This window comes from Microtus oregoni, unplaced genomic scaffold (assembly GCF_018167655.1).
Source record: "Microtus oregoni isolate MIOR12 unplaced genomic scaffold, Mior012 000268F_002, whole genome shotgun sequence".
NCBI classification, from domain to species: Eukaryota; Metazoa; Chordata; class Mammalia; order Rodentia; family Cricetidae; genus Microtus; species Microtus oregoni.
In genome coordinates, this window is record NW_024544943.1 from 1 (window position 1) to 13,995 (window position 13,995).

The 13,995-nt window shown below is 47.7% G+C and overlaps 1 protein-coding gene across 2 annotated transcripts; it reads right to left on the bottom strand.

Annotated features, from left to right (window-relative positions):
- Window positions 1-4,126: 4,126 nt before the first annotated feature.
- Window positions 4,127-7,962, bottom strand: LOC121445669 (homeobox protein Rhox5-like). Of its 2 annotated transcripts, none has more exons than XR_005973982.1 (4): window positions 7,710-7,962; window positions 7,164-7,516; window positions 6,509-6,554; window positions 4,127-4,428 (listed from the first exon to the last, which is right to left on the bottom strand). XR_005973982.1 is itself a non-coding variant. In XM_041647816.1 (4 exons), the coding sequence occupies exons 1-2, from the start codon at window positions 7,786-7,788 to the stop codon at window positions 7,173-7,175; spliced, it is 423 nt and encodes a 140-aa protein (XP_041503750.1). In that variant the 5' UTR covers window positions 7,789-7,962; the 3' UTR covers window positions 4,127-4,428; window positions 6,530-6,554; window positions 7,164-7,172. The 2 variants fall into 2 exon arrangements, 1 of the variants encoding a protein (XP_041503750.1); XM_041647816.1 differs by having other exon boundaries at window positions 6,530-6,554.
- Window positions 7,963-13,995: the final 6,033 nt, after the last annotated feature.

A 13,995-nucleotide genomic window follows, 5' to 3' on the forward strand; every position in this document is an offset into this window, starting at 1 on the left:
ACATAGACAAGTACAGTTCCCGTTATCTTGAAAAAAGCAAGATTTACTCTCTGAGCAGCTGGCAGCCAAGGTCATTTCTCCAAGGCAGTTTGTCAAACACTTGCTTCTTCGGTCAAGAGAAAGGGGCTTGAATGACTAGGCAGGCAGCAGTTCGTCAAAGCAAAGCTTCGGCAAACTTAAACTTTCATTGAGTCAGAAGTATATAACTCTATTTCCTTTAACTCCTTAGAGGGTTTAAGTGAAACCCGTTAGTGGGCTCCCTGCCTTAAAGCGGTGGTTGTGGCAGAACCCTCAACTTCATTACTTATTTTCATGTCATTGAATATTGTTTTCTGAGTAAGTTTATTAGTAAATTCATCTTAATCATTTTTAGTTGATGTAAAAACTTGTCAATATGTCTGTCCCTCCGCACTGTCACCCTCCTGACTTTGTAGTGACATGCATACAAATGTCTGTGGGAGCACAGATTGTTTGTGCTGGACTGTAATCACAGCATGTGGGGGACAGCAGCAGGCGGATCTCTGTGAGTTCAAAGTCAGCCTGGTCTGCATTGCAAGTTTCAGGCCAGCCAGGGCTACACAGTGAGATCCTGTCTCAACCCAAAAGATATCTATGAAAACACAACATCAGTTTCCCTGCTTGACTACTTCTTCCCAACAAGATGATAACAGGCTTGCCTCCTGCTTTGATTTTAGTGGATGTCTTAGGTTTTTCACTCTGACAAATTTGTTGCTTCAGTAACGGAAAGAGTAAAAGAACCAGTGTACAGAAATTCAAACATCAAAAAGATCAAGTTATTTCATATGCCAATTTTGAAACAGGCACTAGTACTGCATTTGATGAATTGGAAGTGGGTAAGGTACATTTGAACTACAGATAAATAACAAATAGCATCATTAGTGTAAACATGTCTCTGATATTGCAGGTAAAAATTTCGATCAATTTATGAATCTGTGAACTTGAGAGGTTGAAGCAGGAGGATTACAACATCAAGGCTAGCCTGGGCTTCATGGGGAAGGTCTGTCTCAAAAAAATATATATCTTTTTATCTCTATTTTTTAAAAAAGCTTAATATTTTGTGGGTTTTGATGTTGTTTTTAAACCTCATAATTGTAAATTATAGACATTGTTGGTTGTAGAACTAGCTTAAATAGCTGTCGCTTTCCATACTAGTCCGTTTACATTTTCCTTATATTTCAGGATTTAAGAATTAAAGTGTATTGAAACCTTTCTATTTGTTGTCTATCTGCTCATGCAGATATGCGAGCACACACAGACACACACACAGACACACACACAGACACACACACAGACACACACGCACAGATACACACACAGACACACACGCACAGATACACACACAGACACACACGCACAGATACACACACTCACACAGTATCCAAAACACAAGAGGAAATACTTGTGCTGTCACCCTGCCATTCTCTGTCCCTTTCAGACACATCAGGCTCCAGACTGAGAAGCAAGTGACAATAATAGATCTGCTGTCCTATGCCCACCTTTATCTTGGATGATAACCCACCACCACTGGACCAGCCAACTCCCCCTCCCCTTTAGCTCCATGGCAGCACCACACCCCAGCCAGGGATGTTACTGTTTCTCTACTTCGCACACTAGATGGTTCTCTGTCAGAAGGAGGGCGGTCACCTGCCATCTCATAGCTGCTACGGGAAGGACAAAGCTAACAGGGTTTTGTGAAAGTTCCACGTGACATTCTTTTTTTAGCACAAAAGAGGCTCCACTTTTCATGAAACCATGGAAACCAAACAGGAAGCTCTTTCACTTACTTATTTTTCCGTGCCAGAACATCAGTCTCAGAAATGTGAAGGACAGACATGGAAGCACAGGACTCACACTGCCAGAGTCACGTGGTCTTGGAGCTGACTTGACACGCAGGGCCCCTGGCAGGTGGGACGGGCAGCAGGCAACTGGAGCCCTATCCCAGAGGGCTCCTTCTGACTCCATCCTTTCGCCTCTGGGCAGCACCTGGCCTAATGCCCACCCTCTTGGCTGGCTCTGCCTTCCATGAGTGAACTTCTCCAGCGCATCTCCTGTTGTGACAGCTGAGCCACAGGGGCAGTGACTGCTTCTCTTCCTACCTTGCCTGCTTGCCTGACTTCCCAAAGGGACCCCACGTACCACATTTGTAATTTTGCACAGATATTACAGGTTTGAGGGCATAGGTGGTTCCTAATTCAGGAAGAATCCTGTGGTCCTGGATGTAAAGTCACCTTGTGGACTAAAGGTGACAATGTCCAGAGTGCCTATTGCTTCCTGTTGTGCAAAAGGGGAAGACAGAATCGAGGACACCTGTTGTCCCCCTCACTGGCCCACAGCCATGGACTAAAGGGGTACAACTATGACAGGGAACCCTGATTGCTCTTCGAGCTGATGAGGGAGGGGGACTTGATCGGGGGAGGGGGAGGGAAATGGGAGGCGGTGGCGGGGAGGAGGCAGAAATCCTTAATAAATAAATAAATTTAAAAAGAAAAAAAAGAGTGCCTGTTGCTTGGCGCCCCCTTGTGGACTAAACAGGACTGAAAAAGTCAAGATGCCTGTGGAGTACCACTTCCGTGTGATTCTGTGTCACAGATGGCACACTGTGGCCTTCTCCAGCTTTTCCTTAACAGGGGATGGTCAGCGCTCGGAAGTGCCTTCTTTGCATAGATAACACTGTTTCCCGGGTTAAACCTCTAATTACAGATAGGGCTCGGCTTGCCATAGAGCTGATGCTCTTGGATCTTATGGTCTTTTCTAATGGCTGTTGAGCTGGGCTCCGAGGGCATGCTTCATTTGACAGGCACGGGTGCTCCGTCCAGGCTGGAAATGTCCCATTGCCTGCTGCTCCAAAAACCTGGGTGTGGTCCCAGCCAGTTGGAGTAAAGGCTTTCAGGTGGCTACACACTGGGTCTGAGTGGTCATCTCTGGGGGGGGGGGGGTCCCTGTAACAGTGTGACCGTAAGACCTGCCGTGTACAACTGTCTAACTGACTAAAGCCAAAGAAACTTTGGAAGCAGTTCTAGGCAAGCCTGGGTCGCTCTTGCCAGGATCTGGGGCGGTCTTGTGAAGTACGTGGGAGCTATGTCAAGAGTGCCTGTTGTCCCCTTGTGGACTGTCCTAGCTAGGGTGACTACTGCTATGATGAAATACCATGGCCAGAGCAAGTTGGTGACACAGGGATTTATTAGGCTTCCAGCCCCACATCAGAGTCTACCAGTGAAGGAAGTCGGGACAGGAACTCACACCGGGCTGAACCTGGAGGCAGGAACGGGTGCAGAGGTCGTGAAGGGGAGCTGCTTACTGGCTTGCTCCCCATGGGTTGCTTAGCTAGTTTTCTTATAGAACCCAGGACCACCAGTCCAGGCATGGCACCCCCCACAATGGACCAGACTAGATGGGAACGACAATGTCAAGAGTGTTTTTTCGCGCCCTCACAGACAAAAGGTTTTGAAAGACAAAGTCAAGAGTGACTTTTGCCCCCTCCCGCCATGAACTAAATTGAACAACAGTGTCGAGAGTGTGTGTCACCTCCTCGTGAACTGAATGGGAACAATTTCAAGAATGCCTGTCACCGCTAGTGGACAAAATGTGAATGATAACGCCAAAAGCACTTGTCAATTTGTCCGAGACTAACCGGGAACAGCAATGTTGAGTGCCCAGGACCACGCAGGGGTGGATTTGGAAATCTGGCTCAATCAAGAGCCCAGCTTGGAGTGTAACTGGCCTTAGGCGGTCGCTGGCTATTCCCACTGCCCTCACCCCACTTTGGACGCATCTACCTCCGGGACTACTGAGCTCATCATCAGAGAACCCACCCACCCCAGTCATTTACAGTACTGGAAAACACATGTGAATAGTGGCAGACTTCAGCCCCATCTGGGAACACACTGATTCTCAGCAGGAGCTTGCCCTGTCCTTCCTTGTATGTACAGCAGTGGGGTGAGTTGAAGGCAGCGGGGTGACAAGGGGTGGCAATGGAGGATGTGTAGGTCAGTGTGATCCATCACTATATTTGCAGATTTCCTGTGATGTGTAGGGAATACGGAAGACAACTCAATTATGCCACATTATGAAAGGATACCTTTTAGTTATTCTGTTTAAGGGACATTTCTATAATACTAGAATCACTAAGGTATTTACAACAATATTTTAGAGATCGCAAAGGCAATGGAACAAACATATTGAGAATCCGCCTCTTTATTGCTAAAAGAATGGCTGAGAAGTAACGGTGGCTGTGGTCAGCATAGGCAGTTGAGATGTTGGTGGCACAAGAAGAAGCCATTCCCATCTTGCTCCGGGACTAGGGTGACACTGAAATCTTCAGAGACAGATGTTCTAGGGCCCAGATGGTGCATTTCTGGTCCTCCTCCCATTTTTTCTGTGTGCAATGCTCCTAATCTTAAATTAGTCCTGCACGTGGAAGGATAAGGGACCGCATTAGTACACTAAAAAGCATGCGGATAAAACAAACAAACAAAAAAAACCCAACTGACATTTGGTTGAATTTTTTGGTAGGTACTCGGGATTGAACCTAGGGCTTCAACTATGCCAGGACAAGTGCTTTATTCCTGAGTTATAGGCTCAACCCAATTTGTGAGATCGTAGAGTCCATACAAAGAAGCCCTTCATTTCATGCTGTTCTAATTCAGTGAGGGACTGAGGGTATAGTAACTGCTCAATGTGTGTGAACTCTGGCTTCCAATCACGGAGCTACAGGGGAAAGGCCAGAAGAACCCTGTTAGGACGGAAAACACTGCGCCCTTCCTTCAGCAAACCCCAGGGAGCACCAGGAAACGTTTCAGGCTCTGTAGTAGATACTGGCCATTCAGTTTGTATATAGGGTGAGGCAAAGGGCTCTTTCTGAATGCTGCCTCGTTCTCCTGGGCCACTAGAGGGAGCACTTCTCCCTTTTAAGTATGTGGCCTGCAAATTCAGCACTACTCATGGCCAGGAGCTCCACAATAGCAATAGCAATATTAACAAAGAGAACCAACTGTTCCAGGAAGGAAAATGAGGACCACGCTCACATCCAGGACACTTTCACAATGTAGTTCTGATGATGCTCAGAAAGCAGAGCAGGCGAGGTGTGGGACAAGCCTTTTGGAGACATTCATGTTAAGATGTCTGAATTTTAAAACACAGTCCTTCACCTTCTTTGTGGCATGTGGGTCACTCTGCCCTCAGAGGGCCATTGAGAGCACACTAGGTAAACTGAGGGCAGGACAAAGCAGCTTGGCAATTATCAGCTTCTCCATTCCAGGGCTGCTTTGAACTCCTCAGAAAGCGAATGCCGTACTACGCACTGTGCCCTGAGCACCCTGAGCCAAACCTGGCTTAAGCCTGGAGTGTAGCCTTGGGATGTACGTAGCCTTAGGGGCCTGAGAACAGCTGGTGTTCTAGAGACGCGACCTCCCCAGTCTTCAGGGCCTTTCCGTTAGTGAGCACACAAGAGGGAACTCAGAGATACACCTAATGCCATTATCCCTATGCTCCTTTGAATCTTTTACTTTCCTTCTTCCCAGAAGAACTCCTGTACAGCTTGGACTTTCCCCTGCTCTCACGCGACCACTTCTGAGTCCAGTGAGCTGCAAATCCACTTACCTCTGCCCGAGAAAAATGGAAAAAATATTCCAAACTACCACAGGTATGAATTTAACCCACAGTGAGGTTTAGCCCCCACCATCAACCAATCACACAAAACAGTTCTTCATGATGCCTGACAGGGATGAGGAAAACGATCTGATGTCAGAAAGACATTCACTACCAACATAAATGTGTGGGTTTGAGGCGTGCGCGTCTGTCTGCTTTTATTTGAGGCGGGGTCTGATGTGGCCCAGGCTGGCCTTGAACTCCTGATCTTCACCTCCAGGGTCGTGGTATTATGGGTAAACACCATCATATGTGGACTCTTCATATATCAGGAAGACACACCAAGATGTACCAGACAATTTAAATTCAGGTCTGCCATTCACTACTTTGCTTTACCAGCAAGGTAGTGAATTTGAAGCAGCAATGCCAGGAGAAGCAGGCATTGTATGCTCTCCCCATCCCATCACTACAATGGCTGAAGATTTACAAATTCCCTCCTTCCTCTTAGAATTTATGCTTAAATTTACTATCGGAAATAATAACACAGAGCTCATAGATTCATAAATTTGGGTGATTTCTTCTATTTTTGCTTGTGAGCCTAGCCTTTAGCGGCGGAGCCATCTCTCCAGGTCAAACTTAGGGGATTTCTACATCATTCTTTACCCCAATATTATGTAAAGGGCAGTAATATTCTTTTTCCCTTTAGGAAGCCACGTTCTCACATGCTGGGGCTTTCTGACTCCATTTTGTACCCACAGAGTTTAAAGACCCTCCCCAAACCTAGAGACTTCAACAACAGCCCACCAACTCAATATATCTAGGACAAAGGTATTCAAGATCTCAGGTGAGTTTTAGAATGGCTATCCTGCCAAACGGCTTTTTTTTTTTTCAGATTACCGACCTACATTCAGGACTCACTTACACCCATCCATCTTGCGAGATCCTTCCTAAAAGGAAAAACAAACAAACAAACAAAACACATTCAGTATGTGGCCCTGTGGATGAAATTAAAGCAGGCACAGTATATTTCATGTTCATGCTTCAATGTTTGTCCTATCAACCCCTCCTCCTGCCCCCAACAGTGTTTGCAGCATCCACCTTGAGGCTTAATTTACCCTGAGTTCTCCCACCACCACCCGGTACCAACTTAAAGGGGAAGCCAAAAAAATAAAATCATTCATCAAAATACATCATGGTCCAATGTAATTTAAAGACACACAAAGCAATCAAGAGATGAACAGATATAAAATTTCAAGCAAAGGCAGAACTCCAACCTCAGGCTTCTCACTCTGCTCTGGCAAGACCTTGCCTTGCTGCAGTCTAACCGGACTCGTTTAAATACAGCAAGAAAGTAGTTTCCTTCGCGGCTGCCCTAGCTTTCGTCATACCCCAACCCCCATTTGCAGGAGGATAGAGTTGGGCAGTCTAGAGTTGCCAGGTGGCCTTTCTTTCAAGAGGGGATAAGGGGGCCCTGGGAGAGAACCAAGATCACCTTGAACTAACATGTGTTCTCTGAAAACTGCCCACTAGGGGCAAGGTAAGGCGTGTCTGCATACCTTGCTGGCTCAACTGTGCTGGAGAATGGTCTCCCATTGCTCCAGCTGCCGCTGGGTGAACCGAAGTTGGTGGCGGGCCATTGACCTCTCCGGAGGCTTTAGGCTTTTCTGGCTCTCCGTACCCTCAGCAACCAGCTCCATTTGCTCTTGCTCCACGCCACTTCCGCTGGTGCCACCATTCTTCTTCCCATCACCCACAGGACCTGGAGCATCAGGACCAAAGGGGCCTCCTTTTTCTCCTTTTAATTCTTCTCCTTCACTGTCTGCTCCCACTCCTCCCACTCCAGGTTGGCCCCGTACACCTTTCTTCTCTCTCCCCTCTCCAGCCTGAAAGATCATCTGTGCGTTCATATCTGCAAAAGAGGAAACAGCCAGAGAAAGCTCAGGGCATCAGGGCTCAGTGTGCACGAAAAGGAGAGACAAAGCACTGAAGAGCTATGTATAAAGTGAGCTGACGGTGGGTGCTGTTGCTTCGCTCATTCCCTTCTGCCAGGGATATTTGCTTCCCGGCGATCACTAAAACACCAATTCCATACCGGTACTGACCCTGCTGCTCTTCCTGGTCCTCCTTGACTCCCAGGCAGAGTAAGCAGGTGATGGCCCGACTGCAGCCTTGAGATGCCATACTCTGATGAGTCGATGAGGACGTACGCTCCTGCTGATGCTGGTGTCCGGGGACCAGAATGAGAGAGCTGCGCTCCTCAACCTGAAAGGGCTCTCCTCAGGCCCAATTTAGTTTCCAATGTATCCAGTCCTAGGCTTGTTGGCTCTGCTTTCTGCTCCCCGGTGGTTCCTGTGGGTTGAGCCTTCGAGGCACAGAGGCAGCGGCAGCTTAGGGGTGTAATGAGCACGACGTGCCTGCAAGAAGGGGACAGCATGCGGGTATGTGGGTGTGCAAAACCTGAGACGCCAGGTCACAGCTCAGCGGACAGCTCTGACTTTGGTAAAATATGCAGCGAGGCATAAAGGTCTCCAGAGGTCACACCGGGTATTTCTTTGCCTCCCGTTAATTCAGACAGTTCAGTACCAGCTCTTTCCTGGCGAGATAGCTCACCAAGACTAGAGCAATCCTCTGACCCAACACCTGAAGGCCTAAGTTCTGTTCACACACGCCGATGGCCACATAGAAAAGTGACTTAGCTGTTTTGTTTCATTTTGTTTTGTTGGGGTTTCTAGACAGGGTTTCTCTGTGTGTAGCCCTGACTGGCCTGGAACTCGCTCTGTAGGCCAGGTTGGCCTCAAACTCAAAGATGCCTCGCCTCCTCCCCCCACCCCCCGCCCCTGCCCAGTGCAGGGTGGCGTGCGCCACCGCCACCAACACCCGCCTCAAAGGTGGCTCTTTAACAATCCGTTTAAAACCCAGTATTCCCCTGGAGAGAAGCGGGGGGGGGGGGGGGGGGCAGATGGTGCCCATCCCTGGCTCATTCTGCGACCCTTCACCATGCCTCCCCCAGCACATGGGCCTGGAGGCTGGATGATTCTCTTTATGGTTCCTCTTTTCCAGCTGGGACTGCAGTAGCAATCTTGCAGGCTAGACAGAAGGATGAGATGATGAACAGTGGGGAGCTTGCGCAAGTAGCTGCAGCTTCAGTAGAGGCAGGGGAAAAAAAGAAAGGGAAGAAGTGGGGGGGGGGGCATAATCACTCACAACTAACAACAGAAACCACGAGGACAGTGGCCCTAGAAGTAGGGACCCAAAAACGTGACCACCAGCAAGAGCAGCCAATCCCTGAGGACATAAAGGGTCTTCGGAACACACAGCTTCCCCACCGCCATACCAGCGTTCACCTGATCACAGCGGTGGGCACTGGAGAATAAGCTCCAAGAAGATCATTACGCACCGCCTGTGGGCACAGTAAGCAGATTGCATTGCCTGGTGACCAGTTCGCAGGGAGCATGTGCTAGTCCAGCACAGGGTTGAACTCTATACGGGTCCCTCTCCCCCTGAAACAGAAGCACCTGCAGGGCTCCAGGCTGCCCGGCCCCCTTCTCTAGGAGTTCGGAGCCTGGGTCAGAGTGAGCGCCTTGTCAGCTGGGAATGAAGGCGCTCTCGTCTGTGCTCTGCTGAATCAAGTTGGAGATTTGAGCTGAGGATGATGTTATACCCTTACGAACCCTGCACTCTGGACATAGAAACAGGAAGTGCTAAAGGCCAGCCTGAGGTACACGAGACCCTGGAAACAAATAAGAAAGCCATCGCATCGAACTCACAGAGATCCGCCTGCCTCTGCCTCCCGAGTGCCTCGAAAAATCAAAAAAAAAAAGTCATCGCATGCCTTTGCAAAACTGCACTCCTTCCTCTGTGGGAGTCTGTCAGAGGCGTTATTGTGTATCGTCCTGGAGCCGATCTAACAGATTTTCTTTCCTGGCTCTGGAATGACTGTGTTTTGTCCTGGTAGTTTTGTTACTGGGGAATGGAGCTCCATTTGGGCCATATCTACCTGTGATGATTCAAAGTACTTTCCCATTTCCTTATGCAGAGGTGACTAATCATAGATCCTTACACTCAAAGGTGGCTATGTGAAGCTGTAGAAAATCATGAGTTAGAAGGAGAGAGAGCACGAGCAAGGAACTCAGGACTGCGAGGGGTGCACCCACACACTGAGACAATGGGGATGTTCTTCTGGGAACTCATCAAGGCCAGCTGGCCTGGGTCTGGAAAAGCCTGGGATAAAACCGGACTCGCTGAACATAGCAGACAATGAGGACTACTGAGAACTCAAGAACAATGGCAATGGGTTTCTGATCCTACTGCACGCACTGGCTTTGGGGGAGCCTAGGCAGTTTGGATGCTCAACTTACTAGACCTGGATGGAGGTGGGGGTTCCTTGGACTTCCCACAGGACAGGGAACCCTGATTGCTTTTCGGGCTGAGGTGGGGGGGACTTAATTGGGGGGAGGGAGAGGGAAATGGGAGGCGGTGGCGGGGAAGAGACAGAAATCTTTAATAAATAAATAAATTTAAAAAAAAGAAAATCATGAGTTATATAAAAAGCTGTTTGGGGGAAAAAAAAAAGCAAACCGGGGGAGAACATCGGGATGATGCTATCAGCTAAGCCGCTCACGCCCTCCTGGGAATGCAGCGATGGAAGAAGCCTTTTTAGATCAGCAGAGCAACACAGCCAGCCCCTGAGGCTGTTTCCCAAGCCACAGCCTGGGATCAGAGAGAGGCCTGGCTCAGAAAACAAGATAAGAACTCTGTGTTCTCAGACGGGCAACGCAACGCCAGCTGGGGAAGCAGGAAGCTGAAGGTTGCTGAGCTGCCTCACTCCTCCCTCAGTTTACCTAGTGTACTCAGTAGCAGTATGAGGGCAGAGTGACTCTTATGTCACAAATAAAGGAAGCAGCAATGTTCTCACCTACTCTTGAGCCTTTCCACACGGGTATTTCCGAAAGGCTTCCCAAAGACATCTGGCCAAACTATTTTAACATCCTTAAAGCTAAATCAGAAAACCAGTAGGTGGAGGTGTGGGGATCTGGGACTATATCTCAGAAGTTGAGTGCTTGCCTAGAATTTTATTCATTAGGCCTTGGGTTCAATCACAAGCACCAGCACACACACTACAACTCACACACACGCACTATCAGAGGCTACTGAGTACCAGCCTTAGAGCTCCCTCAGAACAGGATGTCTACAGCCAGAGAAAACTGGCTGGGAAAAGGGATCTAAAGGGTAGAAAAAACCGACTCAAGCACCTTTCTTCTGCAGGTTAAGTTATTCCTTGGGCGAGGAAGAAAAAAGGAACGTTCTCCATAAGGTTTTCAGTTTATAGAGGCGTACAGACAAGTTAGCAGTTCCACAGGCGGTGACAACAGCATCAAACACGCATTTTAGAGTCCCAGAGGCAGGTAAGGGAGGCTTCTTACATCTCAGAGTGGGGTAGTGGCTGTGAAGCTCCTGGCAGATATCAGGAGGATTAGTTAAGAATGGGACTTTAAATTACAAATTCTAAAATACAGAATTCTAAGGCGTTCTCGCGCACTAACTACAGTCTTTAACTGTAACTAGGAGTTTATGGTTGATAATTGTAGGAAAATGCAGCAGCGCTGCTGTGCTTTCTAAACATTTCCACTTCCCTGGCAGCTGGGAACTCACCTTTGGTAGCCATAGCAACCTGTGGGCCTGGGAGGAAGGCAAGATGCTTGATTTGTACCTAGCTGCCTGAGAAAAATAAGAAAAAAAAAAAAAAAAAAAAAAAAAAAAACCTCTTTAAAGATTTTGCTTTCAGCTCCAGCAGGGTACCTGCCAGTACCCAGTGAGAATTTCTTTCCCTGAGGCTGGGTTAGTGACTCAAGCCTTTTTCATGTATCTCTAGGGGTAAAAACAGAAACAGTTAATTTTCCTGAGCTATGATCTTACGTTAATTGAAACCAAGGTGAAGAATAAATACAGACTATTAGTAGCTTGTTGGGTTAGAGCAAAAGGCCAGTAGATTCCTCCACCTTCCTGAGTCTGCTGCTAGAGAATTCAGGCCCACCCAGACTCTCTTGTCAGGAGAGCAGACATACTGTCTCTCCTGTTCAGTGCCTCCTCTTTGGGGCTCCTTTCCTGTCAACGAGTCCTGTCAATAAGGGTAATTGTGGGGACTAACTTAGCAGATTTGACTATTAGAACAAAGCTTTGGCTGAGTGATTGCTTTCACACCAGGGCTTCACGGTGTGAGAGAGGGGATCCAGGTGCCCACACAGGAAGAAATTATCTCAACAAATGATTTACATACTGCTGGGATATTATAGAAGGGAGAAACAGCATGATTCCACAGGATTTCTACAGAATTGACAGTAACTTATCCAAAAGACAGGCGTTCCCAGACATCTGCAAACTGGGATCTCCACCAGATTACATTCCTGCGCATTTGTCTCTTGGTCTGCCAGCTGTACTTTTGCTGTGCAGACTTGTGGGATTGTGGCAATTCACCATAACCCACACACCACAGCACACACACACACACACACACACACACACACACACACACACACACACCAGTACTGAAGTCAAGGGCCTAAGCCCAGCCCATAGCACGTTTATCTCCCTGAGGTATTGGTTATGTTTTCCACTCTGACCACTGCTAACCCGGGATCTTCTGAACATGCATACACCATTGCCCTGGATTTTTCAGACAACATACTTACAAAGACAAAAGATGCCAATTAGTAGCATAATAGAGAGAACGAAGTATCATGCAGTAAGAGGAAGCCTAGGGGAAAGCCCAAATGGATGATCTTATGGAAACCTCATCAAGTAGGATAGTGAGAAGATGGAATAGTTTGGCAGGTCTTACTTGTATTTGGAGAGTAGGTTCCTCTCCACATCAATGACCTGAAGCAATTCATTAGCTACACTGAATTCTCTCCTGAAAGAAAGCAGTGCAATTTTTAGGAACCAGATGCAGCAGCCAAGAGGGCCGAAGGTACAAAGAGTCCAGGTAACCAAAATGATTGAATTGTATATGGAAGAATAGGCCAGTCCCCTGTGCTGGAGAGTTCAGTAGGAGGTGGGGTATTCCAGGCAGGAGGACCCTGTAATGGGTAGGGACTGAAGGATGCAGAGAGAAGCTGGCAGCCATTCTCCACTTCCACATGTTAAATGGGCACCTCAGCCTTTTGTTTCAGGTTTGGAACTGAACAAAACTAGTAAAATTGAACGAGACAAAATACTAAGTCTATTCTAAGCCGTGAACACAGTTGATACCAACTGAGGTTTTTTTTTGTTTTTTTCTTTTTTTTTTTTTTAAAGACTGTGTATCATAGCTTCAGCTGTCAACTTACGCACCTAGGAAGAGGGATTCTCGACTGGGAAATTGCCTCCATCATATTTGCCTGCTGGCAGTCTGTAGGGGCATTTTCCTGGCTGGTAATTGAAGTGGGAGGGTCCAGCCCACCATGGAAAGAACCATTCCTAGACAAGTGAGCCTGAATTCTACAAGAAAGGTAGATGACATATTAGACAGGGTATGGGGCAGACGGAAGGAAAACAGACCTGAAGAGAATCATATTTCATTGTGTACACATAGGAAACTGTCAAGAATAAAGGAACTTTTAAAAAATGAAGGTGTTGCTGCCCTTAGCTGTCAGGAACATATGCATTAAAGCTACTTTAATATTTCATCTTATCCCCCATCTGAATGGCTAAGATTAAGGAAAAAAAGCAAAGGAGGGTTGGGAAATGAGGGATCCCAATGCTCTGTTGGTGGAAATGAAAATTGGGGCAGCCCCTGTAGAATTGGTGTGCCCACTCTTCACAAAAGTAGAAATTGGTCTACCATACAACCCAGCTACACCACTCCTGGGCATGTATCCCAAGAACTCCATTTCCCACCACAGAGACACGCACATCAGCGTTCATGGCTGTTCCATTAACAATAGTTACAATATGGAAGCAGCAGAGATGTCCATTAACTAATGAATGGACGCTGAAAATATACTATGCAGCACGCCGCTACTGCCAGCAGAAGAGACGACTGCAACAGGATCCTTCTCAGAACACCCTTTATTGGAGCACTTACACTTGAGGTTTGAAAGAGGCAAGAAGACCCCGTCCCCGTGGAAGCAGAAGAATATATACGGTGCCAGACAAAGCCCTGACGTGTCATCAACCCAATGGCTCAGGCCAGAATGGAGCGATAAACGTGTTAAATAATGATTGGCCAGATCAGATGGCCAGATCGAAAGACTCCCCGCGCTGGAGGGGGGAGCTTGTGCGCATGCGCACAAGTTCTCTCAAGTTTGACGTGGAACAGCAAGCGGCGCCCAGGCTCCGTGCCCACGACATGACAGCGCCATGGTGCGCGCTACATCTGACAGCGCCATGGTGCGCGCTACATCTCCCCCT